The following is a 24,237-nucleotide window of genomic DNA, read 5'->3' as shown; positions in this document are numbered from 1 at the left end:
GATACGATTCACGATACTGGTTTCACGATACGATTTTCTCACGATTTTTTAACAAGTGATTAATTTAAGAAATTATAAATGAAAAAGTGTCCCTTTTATTATTTCCCAGACAAAATGCTGCACATTTCTTTTTCATTTTAATTTGTCAACTAAAAAAACTACATTGAAATTTAAAAAAAAATCCCTTCAAGGTTGTTTCAACTCAGTCTTTCTGTCTGTCTGGTCAAGTGGGTGGACACTGGTACCTTCGCACACTAAGTAAAAGACTGTAAAATTGGTACCACATTTAGAGGGGTTTTAATTTTGTTATAATTTGTATCATTACACTAGCAAGAGTAAAAAACAACAACACACATTTAGAAAAATATGCCATAACCATCAATAAATTATATATATAAAAAAATATATATCCATGTACACATTTAGAGAAAGAAATAGTAAAATAAATACAACACCTGGTTGCCACGGACACACTGATGCACCTCCGTGGCTCTCGCACTTGTCGTATTAATGCCTTTTACATCAAAACGGAGGTGACATGTGCTTCTCACGGTGGTGATTATTATTAGTCTACGAAAAGTCAAAATGCCGCCACAGCTCCGATTTGAATGAGTCAATATCTACACTTGCCGTCGCCATGTGTTTGACGGCGCGTGCACACCAGTTTATGGCACACACTGGCGCGGCGCGAGCGGAGCAAACCGAGCAGTTCATTCCTGTGGAAGTTGAGTTTGGCTCACACAAGCTCAAGTTCCATGAATTAAGTGAAAACACTCGCTAGCTTCGCGCCAGTGTGTGCTTGCTGCTATTGTGCCCGTAGAGCGAGGTTCACAACTTCACAGTAGGCTACGGTAAACGCCCCTGCTTAAAACGTGTATCGCGATTCGTTTAACATTTCAACCGACTTGAATCGTCACATATTTTTATCGATTTTCAACCGGTTGCGAGTGAATCGTTACATACCTAGCATATTGTGATAAAGTTCATTATTTTCCATAATGTAGTGATAAAATTAAACTTTCATATATTTTAGATTCATTGCACACCAACTGAAATATTTCAGGTCTTTTATTGTTTTAATACTGATGATTTAGGCATACAGTTCATGAAAACCCAAAATTCCTATCTCAAAATATTAGCATATTTCATCCGACCAATAAAATAAGTGTTTTTAATGGAAGCATGAAGTGCTCCAAAATCTCCTGATAGCTAGCTGCATTGACCCTGCCCTTGATAAAACACAGTGGACCAACACCAGCAGCTGACATGGCACCCCAGACCATCACTGACTGTGGGTACTTGACACTGGATTTCAGGCATTTTGGCATTTCCTTCTCCCCAGTCTTCCTCCAGACTCTGGCACCTTGATTTCCGAATGACATGCAAAATTTGCTTTCATCCGAAAAAAGTACTTTGGACCACTGAGCAACAGTCCAGGTCAGGCGCTTTTGCCGCTGTTTCTGGTTCAAAAGTGGCTTGACCTGGGGAATGCGGCACCTGTAGCCCATTTCCTGCACACGCCTGTGCATGGTGGCTCTGGATGTTTCTACTCCAGATTCAGTCCACTGCTTCCGCAGGTCCCCCAAGGTCTGGAATCGGTCCTTCTCCACAATCTTCCTCAGGGTCCGGTCACCTCTTCTCGTTGTGCAGCGTTTATTGCCACACTTTTTCCTTCCCAGAGACTTCCCACTGAGGTGCCTTGATACAGCACTCTGGGAACAGCCTATTTGTTCAGAAATTTCTTTCTGTGTCTTACCCTCTTGCTTGAGGGTGTCAATGATGGCCTTCTGGACAGCAGTCAGGTCGGCAGTCTTACCCATGATTGTGGTTTTGAGTAATGAAACAGGCTGGGAGTTTTTAAAAGCCTCAGGAATCTTTTGCAGGTGTTTAGAGTTAATTAGTTGATTCAGATGATTAGGTTAATAGCTCGTTTAGAGACCCTTTTCATGATATGCTAATTTTTTGAGATAGGAATTTTGGGTTTTCATGAGCTGTATGCCAAAATCATGAGTATTAAAAAAATTAAAGACCTGAAATATTTCAGTTGGTGTGCAATGAATCTAAAATATATGAAAGTTTAATTTTTATCATTACATTATGGAAAATAATGAACTTTATCACAATATGCTAATTTTTTGAGAAGGACCTGTAGTTCTCACAGCATTATTACAGTCTTGTTAGTTTTGTGTCCATTTACAATGTGGACGTCTCCTGATGACTTGCATTTAGAACTTTATTAACACTCACAAGCAGGGATGTATCTAACATACAGTAGATGAAGCATCATTTCGCAGCTGTACACATATCATATTTAGTGAATAAATTCAGATTGGCTGGCCAAAGTCATGTTACTGAGAACAGTTATTATTTACTGTGTAATGTTGTTGTTCGAGCATGGGAAAAGGCCTTCAAAGTTACAAAGCACAATGTCCAAAGGGAGTTATTCTCTATATCAGTGCACACTATTTCTGAACTCCCTGAAGCACATTGATTATAGTCTTGAGTTTTCTTCTGGGAATGTACACATGACAAATTTACTCAATAATTCCCGCCAAGGCATATGCCTGGTTGAGTTGCATTAGTAGTTTTTTGAAACTCAGTTATGGTAAGGGGCATGACATTCTTTGTGAGTATTCTTGGTCCATTTCTCATTTATTTGTGGTACAACATTGGAATTATTAAATGCTGCAGCAGAACCATGAAGATTCTACCCATGACATGAATGCTAATATTGCTTAGAGTGGAACGGCTCAATTTTTCTCTAATGTCAGAGTTGGTTGCCATGTATCAAAGGAATAGTTAACCCAACCCTCAATGGAAAGTGCTCAGCTTTCTTAATAGTTTTTTAATAGTTTCAATAAAAACTGCACCAAGTTAAGATGCTTAAAGAAAAGCCAAGAAAGCAGGAAAACACCAAACTCCAAAAAAAACTGTGAAAGGTGGAAATATTCCCACACTCTACTTCTAATAATAGTCTCTCCCCTCGTCTGTATTTTCCATTCCATTTTTTTTTTCTCTGGATGTTTCTCTTTGTATCTATTTGGCAGATACGTGCCCACAGAAGCAGGAGTTGCTCTGTTATGTTGCTTTTTTTCTCTCTTTTAGTGCAGGCTGGGACTAGTTGGGATTAGTTGTCTCTGAGGATTTTAGGAATATTTGTGTTGCACAGATGTACGTAATGATTTTAATCCTGTACGAATCAAACATGGCTGTTTTGATCTCTCACACAATCCTAGGTAAATGTTACAGAGAAAATTACATTTACATGATTAAAATTACATTCTGGCTCATTCAGGAGTCCTTATGTAATCCCATCTTCATAGGAACATCTTACTTTTTTTTTTAATTGACACATTTATTTGCTCCTTATCAATTAATGATTTATTAATTTTTTTGGTGCAGATTTATTATTGATTTAGAGATTTTTGCCAATTTTCTGGGTAACGATCCCTTTCCATTATTATTTATAGTAATGTTTTAATTGAATCACGCATAAATCTTTTTTATTTCAATGGGTTTCATGGCCCATTTAAAAATAAGTGCATTTTATGCAAGTGCAAGTTATATTTTGGTCCTTAATTTCTTTACAAAATACTTGTCAGTGAAATATCTAGTTCACAAAAATTTATATTTCGTCATTTACGAACCCCCATGTTGGTCCAAACCTGTATGACCTCCTTTTTTCCCATATTAGTGAATGTTTACAGGGAACACAGCTGTCTGTTGTCTCCATTCACTTCCATTGCATTTGAAAAAGGCAGTCATACATGGTTAATGATGAGGAAATAGTCAGATTGAGTCTCGTTTTGTGTCTCAAAGGAGTCTCAGAGGCAAGAGTCTTTGTACTGTAAGCCCTAATGTAAACCATGGCCCGAAGTAAGCCTTTGTTTGGGTTGTAGTTGCTGACTGGTTAATTTATTGTTGCCTGTCCCCTCCGGTCCAGCGCTGGTCTGGCTGAAGATTAAGTGTGGTGTTCAGGAATCCATAATTTCCTTAGAAAGGCTTTTTAAGCAATGCCTTATTGTAACTTTTAGCATTTTCTTCAAAGATTCAGGTTCTTTGTATGTACTTAGTACTGGAAGCATAGAATAGAACACAGTATGACCTCAAGGTGACCACATACATGTACACAAACAGGCTGCCATATACCACAGCTTGTCGATGGCACTCAATCATGTCCAGCGTGTTTTCCTTGGTCAAGCGCAGCCAATGCAAACAGCCCTGGATGGATTTGCTATATGTTGATGCAGCAACAAGGATGGAAGGCTGGAAACTCAGCAAGTTCAAACATTATAACCTACCCAGCAAAATCACAAGTCCTGTTCGTTTCAGATTATTAGTTTAGGAGAGTAGTGCTGACGGTGCACAGGAGGTCTCACTCGGCACCACAGAACATCCAAACTCTGCCATGGTGAAAGTGCCAAGTTGTTAAACTGCAAAAACCCAGAAAGTAGTTTTACCTGAGGAGATAAGGTTAGTTATTGGTGTTTATGCTTTATTCGGGGCTGTGTTTCATCTAACTCTGTTCCTCTGAGAAATCTAATTTGATCCAGATTGGAATGTCTGTGATTCTGCTAAATATTTTGTAGACTTCTCATTTATTTTAACCTTTGTTGTTCCTCACCTTAATCAATTCCTTCTTTTAATTACATATGTAATGTTTTAATTAAATATATATAAAAAATAAATCCCACTTTAAAGAAATAGTCCTCCCAAAAATGAAAATTCTTTCATCTCATTTAATGTAATTCCACACCTGTATGACTTACTTTCTTTTGTAGAACATAATGGAAGACATATTTAAAGTCAAATGGTTCCAAAGCAACACTGGACCCCCATAACTTTCTTTGTATAAACAGAGCTCTTTTGTGTTCTACAGAAGAAAGTAGTATATTTTTCAGAATTTTTGAGTAAACTACAGAAATCTTGTGAGTTCATGAAATCACAGACGTCCTGTGTTCATAATTTTGAGTCGAGTGCTGTTTTGAAAACGAGTCCTGTCCGAATATGGCTACAGTAGTTCTTTCCAGAGTGGTCAATTAAATGGCAAAGTTTTTTGCCAAAAATTCTCCTTGACCTTAGTGACCTCCGAAAGGGATGAATCAGTATCTTGTAACTGCCACGGAGGATTGTGGAAACGCACAGGCTCGCCGAACCATTCAGGCTAAATAAACAGCAGCGATTTAGGAAGCAGAAGTTTATGCTAGGAGGTTTCCCTGTGGCTGCACTCAATACATTTTTCACAGGGAGCAATTTTGTGTTTGAATGGATTGAGGTTTCTCAATCTCATCACTTTATTTACGTTTCAGATTTTCATCTTTTGCGGTTGAGCTTCATATTTTTGGGTGAATGGTGATGCATAGCTGCAAGGCATTTCTTTTGGCTACCTTGGAAAGCTCTAATACATTGGTGTGTAGGCCTAAAAATCCTTCAAATGTCATTCTTCTTTGTCTGTGATCAGAACGGACTGCTGACATGGCTGAAATACAGTGAGCAGTTTAGAAAGCAAGCAAACCCAAGGCCAAAATAATTTCATCTTTAACTTCCAGATTCCCTTTGTGTTTGCCACAGTTATGGCCTTGCTAGGTAATAAATGTCTCTCTTTATTTGTTAAATATAAAGTTTCATATTCGCATCGGCTCAAACTAGAGCTCTGCATGAGTCTATACCTGCAATCTTAAGATTATTACTTTCTCATGATGAATGTTTTTCATATCCATTATTATTTTCTCATTCTTTTGCAAGTACTGCATTTCTTTTCTCAATGCAAGGCAAACATGAACCCATACATTCACCTTGAGAGTTTAGATATCTGTTAGCCATTTGATTATGAAGTTTGTTACGCTTGGCATATCCGTAGAGCCAGCTTATCTGAGCACATTCCCGTTTGAGCTGGAATAATTACTGTAGGACTATGGCCATCTGGAACACTGGCATATCTTCAGGTATGGAAATCTTCAAACGTACCTCTAACCCAGGCCAAGCAAATTAGGGCTGCTTGAATATGGCAAAAATCATAATCACAATTATTTTGGTAAATATTGAAATCACAACTATTTGACATTATTATTGTTGGGCGATACGATCAATGATCATAATCAATTTCATGATATGAATAATTTTAGATATCGGTTTATTTAGATATTGTGGTATAATAATTATTCTGGTGAGCTGCCACTGACTAAGGAAAATAGGTCTGTCTTTGTTTGTTTTGTGAAATGTAGTTTTGTGTAGTATTTCAGTCCCACAAATTTAATTTATTTATCTTATTTCAGCTTCTGCATTAATAAATGTCACAGTTATCTGAGTGTAATCCCTGCATCCCTTTGCTGCTGCTTTTCTTGTTGGACAGTATGTTGAGCCACGGTGCTCATGTGGCCACTGAGTTCCAGTGAATTTTTTTTGTTGTCCTATCCTGTGGTCTATTCCTTCTTTTTTTTTATTCTAAATATAAGTTACAGCTTTATTACAAAACCTTTTTGTTTCATTTGGTCACTTAGTCACATCCTCCAGACTTTGATCCATAGCTAAAACGATCCCAGTCATTTTATGTAACTCTTTATGTCTCAATCTATAATTTTCCCAATGATAATTTGCAATATATTTTACCTTAAGACTTGATGTAAAACGTCGAATAGTTTCAGGTTAAAATAATGCCGTAGGGTCGGACAGTGGCCCCATAAATCTTTAATGGTGGTGCTTGGAGGTTTGTTGTCTGAGGCTGAGCCCAGTAAATCATCTTCCGTAGCTCTACACTTGTCTTCAGGCCCAAAGTTGCAGATTCATGTGAAAAGTCTCATTAAGAGCAGTGGATTATTGAGTGCAGACCCGGATGGCTTTTATCCATTGACTCTGCTCTCAACCAAATCCCTCTTGGTTACAGACAATTTACTCATGAAGGAAAGTGAAATATTTAACACTTCCCTCTTATATCAATCATGTAGGTTAAATCCGAGAGTGATGAGGCATGCGTTAGCACTCGGTAACTGCAAACACTGACAGACTTTTCAGAAAAAATCCTTACTCTGAAACTTTGAGGAAAGCTCAAAATACACTGGTTGAAGTGCAGTCTCTGGACTTAATATGAGAGCGGCTTGTTGGTTAAAGTGAATTTTAAAAGCTAAATCCTCATATGGCATCTTGGCTGATGGGCTGTTTTTTCTTGATCCGTTTATAACTGTGCTCAAAGCAGCTTCAGAGTAAATATTCAGCTCTGAATTGCAAATCTCACGGGATGTTCGCTCTGACAGAATGACTTAGATGTTTTCAGTCATGTGCATTTTATTTGTTTGAGCGGCCGGACACTTTGATTTAGGTTGAAGCATACCTGTGAATGGAGTAGATTAGTGATGCATTGATCCAATGAATTCATTTATTTTATTTTTTTTATGAATTTATTTGTAGTTATGGTGTTGTTCTCAGTCGTATATCAGCATATTAAAAACTCTAGGCATGTATTGATTGTTTTCGGGCCTCACTGCTTTTTTTAAGACATAATTTAACAGCTACATCAATGCATTACTGCTTGCCTTTTGAATATTAAATTTGTATAAATATATTGGAAATGCAAACATTAAACACCAAAGGACTTAAACTTAATGCACAGTTAGATCTCTTGGCGACTGATATTATTTTTAGTATCAGTTGTATATATTTTTAAGAAATCAGTATTCATAATTAATTGTTCATCTTTATTTATATTGTACTTTTTATTTTATTTTTATTTTTTATTTATTTAAAAAAATGTATATGCACCTTTTAGCATTTTAAATGTTTTTTTTTTATATTTTAGTATATAATTTTAATTGCTGCCATGAAAACAGTAGTAGCATAAAAATAATTATCAGCTAATTGTTATCGACCAATTCTTTTTCTTTTTTTTACTACATACATTTGAGCAAAATAACAGTAAAAAAAGTAACTTCTGGTTTCTTATTCTATAAATCTCAGAAAATAGAAAATAAAAGAATCCAAAGCTTATTGAATTAATATTTTTTTTTTTTTTTTTTAAGATCCAAAATGTCCTGGAAAGAAATTGCTGCCAAAAATGATTTTCTTTCTTTAGACTTTTGTTTTGAATTGGTCTGTGTGCTTTATCTCCATGGATGTTATCATCATTATGTCTGTTTCTAGTAGTTTAATTTCAAACTGATGGAGAGAATCTGACAATGGGAGGAAGGGACAAAGCTTGCATCCCTCCTACCGGGCAGTGTTAAACCACTTATTTCAAGACAAACTGGATTATAGACAAAAAAAGACAAAAGCTGAATACCACATTGGGCTGCAGAGGGCCTGACATTAAAAACATGGCCTGTATTATGAAGATGGACACTTTTATGCATTTGTTTATACAGGAGATGATGGAGATAGAGCCAAGCACTAAAATCCCTTTAGGTCTATGACTGGTGGTCGTTCTCAAAGGGTTCAGTGTTATCAGATTTTGTTCTGCCTTTCTAGATGGTTGTCTGTCTTGTTCTATTCCCCTGTTCAAGCTCCTCTCTAGAGAATTAAATGCCATTACAGGGAAATGAACATTATGTGTATCATTTTTTTTCTGTACTGTGTGATAGTGCTTCGAGAGTCTTTGAGAGATTATTTTATAGTGACATGTCTGCATAGACATAAAAATAGCAACGTCTTCAGCGTGCACATATGAATGCATTTAGGTCCGCTGTATTTTTTCCCAGTGCATTTTATTTTCAGATGACCAGGTAGTGTGAAAAAGAGTTTTACTATGTTTTTTTTTCCGCTTGGTTAAACACAGCCACATTTAATCCAGCATTGTGCATTAGACACAATAAGGCAAACACGTTCGTCCAAATATGGTGTCGTCTTGTGAGAATTGGAGAGAATTTTTTCCCAACAGAGTCGGCATGAAACTCCCATTTTACTTCAGTAATATGTCTGTCTGAATACTCAATTCTGATTTGCTGGAAAGTGTGCAATAAAACCATTTAATGCACAGGAAGTCCTAATTTAATCCATTAATCCTTATTCTATATTAAAGAGCTGCTCTCATTGAAGCGGAGATCGCACTGCACACAGAAACAGGAGCACAGAAACATCCACTTAGTGGCCTATTAACTTCGCTAATGAATCGCTGCATTATATTGCTCAGCAAGGAGTTTGAATCACAGCTTCATTGCTGGTAGAGAGACCCTGCACAGACGCAGGTAATTTACACGCACATCTCTCTCTCTTGATGGGCTAATTCATTCAAATACATTTTATAATTCAATCAAATGAATGTAACCTTACCGCACTACTTTATCTCTGTGTCTGATTTAAAGCAGTCAGAATGTTTGATCTAATGAGTGGTAGCGGACGAAAATAACTCATTTTAAACATTCCATTCAACTTTCATGCTGAAAACATCAATGACAGTTTTAACTTTTCTATGCTGGCAAATGACCATGGTATTAGTGGGCTAATCCACGGCTAGCTGTGCATTAAACTGTTTGAATGCACTCCGCTTCACGTTGTTCTGGTTCTTTGCCTCCATGTCATGCATTAAAAACTTTTTAATGCACAGCTAGCTGTGGATGTACCCCTTTATTTTCAGAGTGAGACAGGATATTCAATGAGACAAAAGGTATGGAACTTGTTTTTATCAGTTGGGATACTCAGGGTGCAAATAAGGACCTTTGTTTTTAAGAGTGTATGTATCACTGAATTAAATGGGATTCATGTAAAGTGGGCTTTAGACCCGAACGCAGGCTTGCTAAAACATTGTATATATAGCTATAAATTGGTTAACGTTATCCAGTAGTTCATGCTGCTATTGTCACATGAATGAAAAAAGGAAAGGGAAATGGAAATTAAGTCTCCTTTTCTTATGAATAATGTACTGATCAGTGTATTTAAAATCTAAATTGGGTTCAGTTTTGATTTCAAACAATTGTACATGTATCAAAGCAAAATGCTATGTTAAGCTGGAAATAATATAGGTCGGAACTTGGTTAAATTCAGTTTTTTCAGGATTAAAAAAGTCTCAAAGTTAAGTTGTACCGAAGGTGTGAGAACGTTATTACATTTGCATGAAATATTATGCAATAAAGCTATTTTTCCTCACAACAATGTGCTCTGATGAATTATACACAAGACCCAAAGCCAGTGTTATTTTAGAATTATTTAAATATTATTATGGTTTTCATTCATATATTTTATTGCTTTTATTTAAATGATTTGCGCTTTTTTTAAAGCTTGTTTGCTTTAATATATGTTTTACGTATTACTGTTTACGTTGAAATAATTTTTGTTTTAGTTTATTTTCATCTAGTAATTTAGTTGCTTCAACTTTAAAATTATACAATACATTGTATATGCATAATATATCTTCAACACACACAGAGAGAGATTCAAACATTCGCAAATCCCAGGGTCTATGTGTTTTGGCTCTGAACCTGCAAGTGCTAAAACCCATGCTGGTTCTTGAGAGCCTGCACCGTCCCAAACCTGCAGCCGCCTCATAAATCCAGTGAGAATCCTGTGTGCAAGCATTCACACTCCCGGATGACCTCACTGACACATCTTCAGCCTCCGCTAGAGCTCCACAATCGGTCTCTCTCGCTCAGTCTCACCCCCACTGGGCTTAAGCTGTTAGACCGCCGGTAATATGTATAGAGTTGAGTTTTTATTTATTTATATATTTATATGTGTGTGTGCAAGATGAAACTGCCCATATTTGCAGGCTTTTCATGAGTGTTGGCTGACAGGGTTATGTGGAGTTCATTGATTCGCTTGTAAGTGCACTAAAATGACAGATGCGTCCCCATACTTGTTTGCAGAGATTTATATCTGAATGCGTCTCATACTTTCATCTGTTTGAATTCACAGTCCTTCAGTGCTAGATGAAGATTGTGTAATACATCACCCCAAAGCTCTCCCGGCCCATATAAAAATCCCATATCAATGAAGAGAAACATTCAGACGAGAAGTGTCATTAGATGTGAAGACATTTTGAAAGCTTTTTTCCTGCAGTGAATTCTTCTTTGACTCAGAGGATGTAATTATTTCTATATGTTGTGTGATCGTCGCTGTCTTACTGGTGCAGTTCACTAATTATGGACATGATCTGCCTCTGTACTACAGATGTAGTGAAGTATGTGAGGACTTTCAACTGTAACCAGGAAATTGCAGTTCTTGCAAGGCAGCAAAATGTTTTTGTTAGAGTTGGATCCAGTCATTTGAATTTGCTTTTAAATAAAATCATAAATAAATAAAATGCCATATCATAGCCGCTATTTATGTTATCCATTATCATGACACTCTGCAGGCATCTTGTTTTCAGTCAGCTGTCACCTAGAAGCAACACGATGTCTTCGCTGACAAGTACAATTCTCTATGCATATATGTGCTAATTCTTCAGTGACCTCATCAATCTCAGTTAGATTTTGAATGTTTTCATCAATAATGGGACATTAATGGGAAATTTTTCTTCTAAACTTTTTTCAAAGTTTACAAAAAACAAAAATAAAAAAAGCAAGTTTAAATGTACATACACTCACCTAAAGGATTATTAGGAACACCTGTTCAATTTCTCATTAATGCAAAATATGGCGGTTGCTTCAATGCATTTAGGGGTGTGGTCCTGGTCAGGATAATCTCCTTGACTCCAAACTGAATGTCAGAATGGGAAAGAAAGGTTATTTAAGCAATTTTGAGCGTGGCATGGTTGTTGGTGCCAGACGGGCCGGTCGGAGTATTTCAAAATCTGCTCAGTTACTGGGATTTTCACGCACAACCATTTCTAGGGTTTACAAAGAATGGTGTGAAAAGGGAAAAACATCCAGTATGCGGCAGTCCTGTGGGCCAAAATGCCTTGTTGATGCTAGAGGTCAGAGGAGAATGGGCCGACTGATTCAAGCTGATCGAAGAGCAACTTTGACTGAAATAACCACTGGTTACAACCGAGGTATGCAGCAAAGCATTTGTGAAGCCACAACACGCACAACCTTGAGGCGGATGGGCTACAACAGCAGAAGACCCCACCGGGAACCACTTATCTCCACTATGAATAGGAAAAAGAGGCTACAATTTGCAAGAGCTCACCACAATGGGACAGTTGAAGACTGGAAAAATGTTGCCTGGTCTGATGAGTCTCGATTTCTGTTGAGACATTCAGATGGTAGAGTCAGAATTTGGTGTAAACAGAATGAGAACCTTGTTACCAATGTGCAGGCTGGTGGTGGTGGTGTAATGGTGTGGGGAATGTTTTCTTGGCACACTTTAGGCCCCTAAGTGCCAATTGGGTATCGTTTAAATGCCACGGCCTACCTGAGCATTGTTTCTGACCATGTCCATCCCTTCATGGCCACCATGTACCCATCCTCTGATGGCTACTTCCAGCAGGATAATACACCATGTCACAAAGCTCGAATTTTTAAATTGGTTTCTTGAACATGACAATGAGTTCACTGTACTAAATGGCCCCCACAGTCACCAGATCTCAACCCAATAGAGCATCTTTGGGATGTGGTGGAACGGGAGCTTCGTGCCCTAGATGTGCATCCCACAAATCTCCATCAACTGCAAGATGCTATCCTATCAATATGGGCCAACATTTCTAAAGAATGTTTTCAGCACCTTGTTGAATCAATGCCACGTAAGAATTAAGGCAGTTCTGAAGGCGAAAGAGGGTCAAACACAGTATTAGTATGGTGTTCCTAATAATCCTTTAGGTGAGTGTATGTGAACACTTTATGCTGAACATACAGACATTCCATTTTTATTTTATTTTATAATTTTAGGTATTCTATTATTTATATTATTATTTGTTGCCTTTTTTTTTTTTTTGGTAAATATTTTAATTACATCCACACATTTGCTAAAGCCTGGGATTGGCACTGATTTCCAGTGGATTTAGCATCAACAATAGGGCCCAAAACATTAGATTAAGCTTTTTATTTTCATTATTTTAATTTCATTATTTTATTTGTGGGGGAAAAAAAACATTTGTATTTTCATAGTTAGCTAGTTGTCGCACTGAAAAAGATTGATTTGTTCTGGATTTCATCGACCTGTTCTTTAAGAATCGATACTAAATTGTTTCTGAAAACTGTTATTTTTGCTCAGCTCTACTTGCTGCAGTAGTTTTTTTCTTTTAATTTTCTTCACTTCAACTTTATTTATGTCCCCTTGGGGGCAATTAGTTTTACGGCAAGACATACAGACAGACAACCGTAAAAAATAGAAAACGATACAAGAAATAAAAAAAATTACTTTTTTGAGATTTATGTGGGCATTTGTTACCTTCATACCACTGTAGTTTAGGTTCTAAGATGCAGACCCTGCCTGGCTACAGTTCTGTATTTCTCTTCAGTCGGACAGTTCCGCTTGGCCTCTGTAGCCTGCCGCTTCAAGACCCCTGTGGGACGTCCCGTTTACGACCTCTTCCCTTCAGCCTGCAGTTCACTCCTCTGGGACATGCATGCGCGTTCCACCTGAAACAGCCAACCATACTGTATGCATAAATTCAAAACACCTTGAGATCTTATCAATATGTATCATGTTACATTTGTATTTATGTACACAATTATTGTGTGTAGTATCTTACTGTACTCATTTTATGTATGTTCAAGCTATTGTTGTTGTTAGTTGTATTGCTTATTCATCTTTCAGGATCATTAATGCACGTATCATACCTTCGGTCAGCAAACTTAAACAGATGTCACAGGAACTAAGAGACACAGGCAGTTAACTTGATGTTGTCCCAGATTGATGACAGATTGATATTTCTTACAGACCTGGATACTAGTACTGCAATATATATATATATATATATATATATATATATATATATATATATATATATTTATATATATATATATATATATACTCTTGTACTTGTATTATTTGTACATACAGTACATATATAAATACAGTATTTGTCTATTATTAAAACGATTATCTCTTCAATTCTTTTTTTTTAAACCTATCTGGTGGCATGTGGTCACACGTTCAGAGCTGTGGATATGTCAGGACTTATGGTAAAGGTTATGTCATTTGGGATATGCTCTGTACATCTGTGCTACATAACATGATTACATGGGAAGTGGCCTGTTACAGACATTTCCCCTGTGAGCAATAATGTGCTCTTTGTCTGAAGCAGAGATGACCAAAAACAGTACCAAAAAAAAAAATCAATATTGTATAGAACAGCTGGACATTTAATGCAGAACACATACTCACTGTCTCATATTCTGTTAGGGAGTCAGCAGGGAGGGGAAACAATTCTCTGAGTTACAATAAATGGTGTCTTGGACTGACAAAATTGTTCACAAATAACCTTTAGGGGGAATGCTTTGTTAATTCTTCCCACATTAATCTTTGATATGAGCATTTTCCAGATGTACTGTACATAACATCTTTTATGAAAATGAAAAATCTGCCATTTACTCACATTGTTCCAAATCTGTGGAATACAAAAGGAAATTTATTCTGTTCTTTTCCATACATTGAAAGTGAATTGAGGTGAATGCTAGCTAGCAAACTCTTAAACTGACAAAATATTCCATAAAATTAGTATACATATAGTCCATATAGTCAAGCATGTTTCAAGCTGAAAATGTTCCCGTCTGCCGCAGATCTGAAATACAATTTGCAGTTCTGTGTTGCGTTATTTAACTTACAAAACATGCATTTATCATATCTGATGCCAAAAAAGAAGATTTTCAGCAGAGCGACTTAAATTTTGGTCTGTTCATCACATATGGTTTCATAAGGCTTTGAATATGACATACAGTACAAGTCATATGATTTCTTTGGTTCAACTGTGTCTGTTCTCATTCACTTTCATTGTATTGGAATTAACTGTTAACATCCTGGCTTACATTTCCCTTTGTGTTCTGCAGAAGAAAGTAAGTAATACAGGTTTGGAATGACATGAGAGCGAGTAAGCATTCGTTTTTGGGTGAACTATCCCTTTAATGGCGATCGACGAGGCCTTGAAGTAATCATTTGTGTGTTTGTTTGCCGTCCGTGCGAATGAGTTCCGTGTTTGGAGGAAGTCATAAAACTGCTTGAGGGTGTCGTCCATCCAAAATCAACACGAAAAAGGAGGAGTACTGAACTCTGCAGCTGCTCTACTGGGAACTATACAATGTATCCCCCCTTTTACTTAGCGTATAAAATATTCAAACACTCCATAAATACTCTGAAATCATTTTCATGTTGGAGTGTTTAATATCAGCACTGCGGTATGATGGATTGTCACCTTTATGAGGCCATATCTTGTTTATTTGATAAAGTCTGTAAAAGCCGGCTGTACCAGACAGAGATAAATGCGGCGCTGCCTTGTGCTGTGACGTCAATCTGTACTCTCTGACCAGCAGTCAGTGACGCTACGTTTATTATTCTGGCCTCTCTGAAAAATGTGGAAAATGTGTGTCTATATTTGGCCAATGGTTTTAAATTGTTTGCAGTGACTGGAGATGCAAAGGTCTGATTCTCATTAGCCATCACAGGCCTTGCAAGGATTGATGTCTCGATGAAACCGTAGTATGTGCATGTGGTACAGTATGTATTGAATAACACTTAAAACTCCCAACAAATTGCTCATGAAGGTTGCTTGTGTTCCAGACTGGGCTACAGTGTTTATTTTTCCGATCTCGATTTACTTGCTGTTGGATCTGCTGCTTTTTTCTTAATTTTTATTTCATATTTAATGCAGTCGGAAATCTTTGACATATTGGTCAGTCTTGGTGTTGATTTACTAACAAGACGTTGTCCATACTTGAGCTCAAGGGTTTGAAGTCATTCAGAAAAATAAAATGGTTCTGCACTATCCCTATTGAAAAGTTCCAATCAGTGTGTTCTCATCTATGTTTTGTTTTCATGCAGAAATTGCCTCCCTAGAATTTTGCCTTAAAAATGTCATTCATTTTTATATAATCTATTAAAATCAAATCAGTCCAAACTACAATGCTACTGAAAATATTTTATTTATTTATTTATGTATTTTCTGTTGTTTTTGTTCAGTTAAACTGGCTATATTATGTTTTGTTATTATTGCATAGGCCTACTTATTTAGTCTCTTTTTCTAAATTAAATCAAGTTTCTTTTTTGTATATTTTCGATTGTTCCCAGCCTAATTTATTGTATTGTATACATTTGATTCTGCATTTTAAAATATTTCAGTCATTTTGTGCTCTCATCTATGTCGTTTTCTCTGTTTTTTGTTTCTCAGAAGAAGAACCTGCACCTGCTGTTGAGCGTGTTTCTTCTGGGCTTCTGGGGTATCATCCTTCTGGCTTGCCGTCTGTACTGGATGGGCAACAAACCTCCAAACTTCTCCAACTCGGACAACCCTGCAGCAGATTGTCCCTGTTTCCTGACTAGAACGCTAACGTTCTTTTTCCTCCCCGCCATGAACGTTTGGCTCCTTCTGTGCCCTGACATGCTGAGTTTTGATTGGTCAATGGATGCCCTGCCTCTTCTGAGGAGTGTTGCAGATTGGCGAAACCTCCACACAGTTGCCTTCTACGCCTCGCTTCTGACGCTGGCGTGGTTTGGCCTTCGCCAATACCCAACCAAAAGTAAGGAGACCAACGGGAAAGCCAATCATGTAGCAAACGGGAAGTCCACAAACGGACACAGTTGTAGCTCTGATTATGAACTCTCGAGTTTTTACTCCAACTCAGTGCACGTGAATGGAACAAACGGTACTGCAAAACACTATTCGTCATCTTTACCCACCACTGAGAGTTTGGTGGTCTTCTCATTGGGTCTACTGGCCATTCCCTTCCTGCCTGCCATCAACCTGTTCTTTTATGTGGGCTTTGTGGTGGCGGAGCGAGTACTGTACATCCCTAGTATGGGCTTCTGCCTGTTGGTAGCAGTGGGGATGAGAGCTTTATACATTAGATTGAGGAGGAAGTCCTCCAGAACTTTGGTTCTTGGCTGCTCTGCCGCCCTGGTCCTTCTCTTTGGAATTAAGACCGTGTTGAGGAACCGTGACTGGCAGAACGAGGAGATGCTATACAAGTCAGGAATATCTGTGAACCCTGCTAAAGGTAATTTTAATATAGTCCAAGTAATTCAGGAGATTCAGCCCATTTCCTGCCTATTTTTTGTTCCCTATTATTACATAATAATTCAAAGATAGTATAATCACTATTAGAAGCTTTCAAGATTGTTCTCTATTCCTGTGTTATTTTAGTATCATTGAGATTGTATAGTTTTATTAATATTTTGAACTAGTATTTTTATATTTTTAAGTTTCATTTCAAATATTTGTTTTTATTATGTCCATGTAGTTTTTATTAAATGTTATTTTAGTACATAAGCTAAAGTTCAACTAAATGAAACTAAATTTTGCCTTGCCAACTAGCTGAAATTAAATAAGTTGACTTTATTTATTTATTTATTTATTTATTTGTTTGTTTTTTTGTTTTTATTATATTTTAATTAACGAATATTTTATTTGATGTGACAAAAATGTTTTTTATGGTTTTAATTTTAGTTTACCAAAATTCTACTTTATTCACCCATATTGTAGCATTTAGTTCTCCAAAGTCAAGTTCTCATCCATCAACAGTACAGTGTTACTTGACGATGTGTTGCGATCATTTATTTCCCCAAAATAAAAAAATGCCATTTGGAAACCAAAAATGGCAGTTGCTCATCATGAAAAGTTTTGAGGTCTGAGGTTTCCTAAGCAATTCTTCATTTCAGTACTACTTTTATTTACTACTACAGTTTAGTGGTGTATTTCTCAAAGATTTTAATTTAAATATAAAACATTAATTTATATTTTAACTAAGTGATATTGACATTTACAAAGTGTATAAACACTAAAAAAGAACCGCAAATGCCTTTAAAGTGCTATTATCCATTAACACTGAGAATATTACTTATTTTATTGTAAGAAAGATATCTAGTGCATTAGACTCATTTAAAAGTTCCTTCAGTTTATCACTCACATTGATTCATGCATCAAATTCATTTTTTGTGTGGAGGGGAACCACTGAACTGTTAAATTATCATCCTCTCTTATTAAATTCAATCTATTGATGACAGCACGTTATCTTCATTTGCGAAATCTCTGATTATCACAATTATTTAAATAATTTATCAAGCCAGACTCAATATGACTTTGTAATTACCTCCCCGTGATCCAATTTTACAGGCTATGGCACTCTCACCCCTTTTCATGGCACAGATAATATGCATGGGTAGCGTCTAAGATTGCATTATTTTAATGTAATTTACTTTATTTATTTATTTTTCCTTGCTTGTGCCTCTCGAAATTTCTGTATCCGCATGCACAAAACATCTTCATAAAATTTCACAATGTTGCACTGTAACCTAACCGCAACCAAAATGCAACAGTCTGGAGACCACTTTAAAGATTAAACCATTAATGTCACAAAGAAATTACATGCAGTTTACATGAATTACCAGAAAAAATTGACCACATGGCAACATGCATTATGTTTTAGTTGCTTAATACGTGTTTGATACAACCATGATAACATGTCGTGGAAAGTTGTTTTTATTATTTTTATTATCATCATTATTTTAAGTTTCATCTTTTTTTCTGAGGAACATTTTTTTAGTATTTTGTAGGTTGTTTGTCCATCGATTTCAGATGTGTCCAGACTCATTTCTTTTGTTCTATTAATTTAAATATGTTTTATTCTCCTTCCTCAGCCTGGGGTAACTTGGGAAATGTCCTCAAGAACCAGGGAAAGGTGGCGGAGGCCGAGCAAGCCTACAGGAACGCTCTGTACTACCGGAGGAACATGGCTGACATGTTGTATAACCTGTGAGTGAGCGAACTTCCTCTTCGCGTCAGACTCTATCGATCTGTCCTATTAAATCTCAGGAAATCTCTGAGAGGCCAGACGATGACTGCCCCCAGATTCATCAGCCTTCCAGAGAACGGTGACAGGGCCCCCCCTAGACATATTAACCCCCACAGTCAGGGCATTAAGGCACTTAATACATAATTCATAAACCGCACATGTTTGGGCTATTCAGTTATCCATATAAAGCAGTGGGATTGGGAATCCTTAGGCACCTCACAATTCGATTTGGCTTTAAATCAGAGAGTCGTGATGTGATTACAAAACGATTCTCGATGCATCTCAATTTTTCAACAAGCGCATACATATACCAACTTGCCTGAGATTAGTGTGACAGATTCTGCACACTCCGTCCCACTGCATGGAACGTTGTCCTGCAAATGTTTTTATAATAAACAGCATTATATTATTAATATATATTATATTATATTGTATTATTCATAAGAAAAGTAAATATTAATAATTATGAAACCTTTAAAAAAAATTATATTCTGATTTCTAGTTTTAATATATATATATATATATATATATATATATATATATATATATATATATATGTTTTGTTTGTTTGTTTGTTTGTTTGTTTAGAATAATTGAACCGATCACAGTGTGTTTGGGGGGGAAATAAAATATTTTCCTCCAGCCTTCTGAAATATTAGTACAAAATCAAGGGCTTTATGTTAGTTCCCTTTCGAGAGGTCTCTCCTATTGCGTAATGCTTACGCTATGGGAAAACTCCTTTTCTCGAGAAATATTGAAGTCTTTATGTAAAACGCATTGCAGCTGCACAGCATACAGCAATGAGCGAGGCAGCTCGGTCATTGGCTGTGCTGCGGCAACTTGCACGAACCAATGACGGGGCGACTCTGAACCCGCTTCCAATGAGCGTGCTTCGCGTCCACGCGCGTCAGAGCCCGCCAAGATGGGCGTGGCCAAGGGCTATATATTGGGCGCCCCGTCGTCTGAGTTCTTTAGATTTAATCTCCTTCAGCAAAGAACCTTCTCTTCGCTGATCCTCCGGATTTGTTGGAGTCTTTTCGCCGCCGCCGCCGTCGACAAGCCTACAGCAGGACTGCTTCGAGGACGCCGGCGCCTTCAGCCGCCTTCGATCGCCCTTCTGCTAAGCCATCCGGCGCGCATCATCACTATATCCTTTTCAAAGCTTTCAGTGTTCGCCCCCGCGACACTTTTTCTAAAAGAGCAATTTTTCAAGGCGTCAAATGCCTTCCTGCGCTTCGTGTCGAGGCCCTCTTCAAGACGGGGATCGTCACATCATTTGCGCCCGCTGCCTGGGACCGTACCACGCAGAGGCTGCCCTTACTCGAGGCGGATGTCCCGAGTGTGACGCCCTGGGCCTCACCGAGCTGCGCGCTCGCTTCGCCGTTTTCACCGCGAAAGAGCCCACCTCTTCCGTGCTGCCATCTCCTCTGGTCGAGCCGCGAAAGAAAAAACGCCGCTCACAGAGGCTGCCGGACCCGAAGACTCCCCGCCGCCAGTCCAATTCACACAGGCGGACCAGCACCCCTCCAGCGGAGCGATGGGGCTCGTCTCGTTTGGCGCGTCAGGGGATGACGAAGATAAGGATGACAGTTTTTCCTGTGATGCTGCATCCGACGACTGGCCGGGCTCGTCCTTCGACCCCGTGCCTTCGACATTAGCGGGCACGAGCGCGGGCTCCAGCATGGACTCAGAGATCGTCCGCATTCTCTCCAAGGCCGTGGAAGACCTCGGGCTCGATTGGTCTTCCCCGGAAGAACCCGCCCGCAGCCGACTGGACGACTGGTTCCTGCAGGGGCGCCGACAGGCCCCTCGACAAAGACCCTCCCCCTTCTTCCCGGAAGTTCACGACGAACTCACGAAGTCGTGGAAAGCCCCGCACTCCGCTCGCCTGAAGCCTTCTTTTTCTTTGTCGCTCTCCTCCGTGGACGGCGCGAAAGAAAGAGGCTATGAGGGGACTCCACCCCTCGAGGAGGCTGTGGCCAATCATCTGTGTCCACCCTCCAACGCTGGATGGAAAGCTAAAGCTTCTCATCCCTCGAAGCCTTGCCGGTCCACTTCAGCTCTCGCCGGTCGCGCATACGCCGCCGCCGGCCAAGCTGCATCAGCGCTTCACTCTATGGCTGTCCTCCAGGTGTTTCAAGCCAAACTTCTCCGCAGTATGGACGAGTATGGACCCGAGCCTGAGGCATTTAAGGACCTACGCAGCGCCACTGACATAGCGCTGCGAGCCACAAAAGCCACCGCCCAATCCATCGGCCGTGCTTTGGCTAACCTGACTGTCCTTGAGCGCCATCTGTGGCTGACGCTAACAGATATGAAGGATGCAGATAAGGCTTCTTTCCTCGACGCGCCTATCTCCCAAGACGGCCCGTTTGGACCAGCGGTGAAGGAGTTCGCCGAGCGCTTCACCGAAGCCCGTAAGGACTCACAGGCTATGCGTCACTTCCTGCCCAAGCGATCTAGCTCATCGCAGAGCCGCCAACGGCCGCCTCAACAGCAGCGAGCTAAGACGGCGCCCCCCGTTTCTCAGCCCAAACCTGAAACGGATTTTCGACGCCGCTCGTCGAATATAAATTATACACACAGTGTTAAACATTTCCCCATCTCACTCTGTGAGCATTACAGCGAGCGTGCCTGTAATCTCACACGCACCCCTGCACTCGGCATTCAGCAGAGCTGCTCAGCGCGCGTCCGCGCCGCTGAGAGCTGTAAGCTCGGTGTTAACACAGAACAATTCGCTGGCGGGAGCCATACGTCACTGCGACACGCCCCCGGCCAACATTCAGCCCATATCTGTGCGAGCGAAAGCTTGGGAAAATATCCCCGACATGCCGAAATGGGTTTTGAACATAATAAAACACGGTTACTCGCTTCAATTCGCTCGCAGACCGCCCCGCTTCACAGCGGTGGTAGAGACGAAAGTGAGAAAAGATGTTTCACATGTTCTACGCATCGAGATGCTCAAACGGATAGAGAAAGGCGCTATAGAAACAGTCCCCCCCTCTATGAGCGAGGCAGGTTTTTACAGCCGCTATTTTCTCGTCCCGAAAAAGGATGGCGGTCTCCGCCCCATTCTAGATCTCAGACATCTGAACAAAGCTTTAATGATTCGTTCGTTCAGAATGATAACTACCAAGCATATCCTCGCGCAAGTTCGCCCGAGGGATTGGTTTCTGTCAGTGGATCTGAAAGACGCTTACTTTCACATTCCAATAGCGCCTCATCACAGGCCATTTCTGAGATACGCTTTCGAGGGACAGTCATACCAGTACACAGTACTACCATTCGGCCTGTCACTGGCACCCTGTACATTTACGAAATGTATGGATGCAGCACTTTCCCCCCTGAGACAGCGGGGAGTGCGAATACTAAATTATCTCGACGATTGGCTAATACTAGCACAATCAGAGAGCCAGTTAGTGACACACAGGTCTTGGATTATCAGTCATCTAGAGTGCCTAGGTCTAAAAATCAATTTTGCAAAGAGCATGCTATCCCCCAGCCAGAATATTTCTTTTCTGGGAATAGTGCTAGACTCAGTGCAGATGACGGCGCGCCTCTCATCAGAGCGCGCGCTCACTATCCGGCGCCTTGCAACATCGTTCAGAGCGGGCGCCGTTTCAGAGGATGCTCAGTCTCATGGCCTCAGCATCAGCTGTACTCCAGCTAGGATTGTTGCACATGCGTCCTCTCCAACGCTGGCTCAAAAGCCGTGTCCCCACCCACGCGTGGCGCTCGGGCCACTTTTTAATCAGAGCAAATCACGGCTGCATAAAAGCCCTGACGCCCTGGAAAGCTGTCGATTGGTATCAGTCCGGCGTGAGTTTGGGTGTAAACACAAGGAGAAAAATGATCACGACAGATGCCTCCAAAATAGGTTGGGGGGCCCTTTACGAGGGCAGGCCTGTCTCCGGCTTGTGGTCAAACCCGGAGAAGCGCCTACATATAAACTGTCTGGAATTGAAAGCGGTTGCTTTGGCTCTCAGAGCCCTGCTCCCGTACCTGAGGGACGAGCACGTCCTAGTCCGAACGGACAACATCACGGTAGTCTCGCATATAAATCGTCAGGGTGGACTCAGATCGAGCTCCCTGCACTCGATGGCCAGGGAGCTCCTCCTATGGTCCCAGCGCAACCTGCGCTCGCTGAGAGCAGCGCATGTGCCAGGTGTTCTGAACCAGGGAGCGGACATGCTGTCCAGAGACAAAGTTCTCCCAGGAGAATGGTCTCTCCACCCCCTGACGATTCAGTGGTTATGGCAAACCTTTGGCAGAGCAGAGGTCGACCTCTTTGCCTCCAAGGAAAATACGCACTGCCCTCTCTTCTTTTCAAAGAGCACGGACGCGCTCGCCCAAGTCTGGCCGAGCCGCCCGCTGTATGCCTTCCCTCCGGTTGCGATGCTACCTCAGGTCATCAGTCGGATCAGGGAGGAGAAATGTGCAGTGCTCCTGGTAGCCCCACTCTGGAAAAACCAGACGTGGTTTCCAGAACTGATGCAGATGATACAATCTGCCCCATGGCCGATTCCACTGAGGCTAGATCTCCTCAGGCAGGCCAACGGGACGATCCTCCATCCCCGCCCCGATCTGTGGGCCCTCCATGCGTGGCCCCTCAACGGATTTCAGGGAACCTCCCCAGTGGAGTGTTGAGAACCATCACTGAGGCGCGAGCGCCCTCTACGAGGCGCTTATATGCCCAGAAATGGAAGGTGTTCAGTGACTGTTGCAAGTCCAGGAACCTGAATCCTGAGACATGCGAAGTACCGAGTGTGCTCGTTTTCTTACAAGAGCTGTTGGAGGCAGGCCGCACCCCCTCCACGCTCAAAGTATATGTGGCTGCCATAGCGGCATCACATGAACCGGTCGAAGGACGCACACTAGGGAAAAACTACCTAGTTGTTCGTTTCCTGAGGGGCGCCAGGAGGATAAATCCCCCACGCCCCCCCTCGGTGCCGATTTGGGACCTGGCCACGGTCCTGGACGCACTTAAGCGTGCCCCGTTCGAACCCCTCTGAACTGTGCACCTTAAACAGCTCTCGCTCAAAACTGCTCTCTTGCTGGCTCTCGCCTCGGTCAAGAGAGTGGGCGACCTGCACGCGCTGTCATCAAGCGCTACCTGCCTGGAGTTTGGACCTAACGACAACAGGGTTGTCCTCAGGCCAAGACACGGGTATATTCCTAAAGTGCTCTCTACTCCTTTCAGAGCACAGGTGATATCTTTGGCCGCGCTATCGTCCCCAGCAGACGAAAGTGACGCTAATTTACTCTGCCCGGTCAGGGCACTCAGAGTATATTTGGAACGTTCTGCCCTGTTCAGACAGACAGAGCAGTTGTTCGTATGCTTTGGCGGCCGCACTAAGGGTCTGGCTGTGTCAAAGCAAAGAATATCGCGCTGGATAGTTGATGCTATAGCGCTGGCTTATGAAGCCAAGGG

The 24,237-nt window shown here is 40.4% G+C and overlaps 1 protein-coding gene across 3 annotated transcripts in view; it reads left to right on the top strand.

Moving 5' to 3' along the window:
* Nucleotides 1–24,237, top strand: part of tmtc2b (transmembrane O-mannosyltransferase targeting cadherins 2b) — a 119,501-nt gene that overhangs the window by 62,140 nt on the left and 33,124 nt on the right. For 2 of the 3 annotated variants that reach the window (XM_077193625.1, XM_077193627.1), the window contains 2 exons: nucleotides 16,187–17,012; nucleotides 18,652–18,766. In XM_077193625.1, the coding sequence (XP_077049740.1) occupies nucleotides 16,187–17,012; nucleotides 18,652–18,766 (941 nt within the window). The remainder of the gene's footprint in view (nucleotides 1–16,186; nucleotides 17,013–18,651; nucleotides 18,767–24,237) is intronic. The other variant, XM_077193626.1, reaches the window with a different exon arrangement.

Source organism: Siphateles boraxobius, unplaced genomic scaffold (assembly GCF_051911475.1).
Source record: "Siphateles boraxobius isolate OS27281-9 unplaced genomic scaffold, OSU_SipBor_1 31, whole genome shotgun sequence".
Classification (NCBI taxonomy): Eukaryota; Metazoa; Chordata; class Actinopteri; order Cypriniformes; family Leuciscidae; genus Siphateles; species Siphateles boraxobius.
The sequence above is the reverse complement of the archived record's forward strand: the minus strand, read 5'-3'. Positions and strand labels throughout refer to the sequence as shown.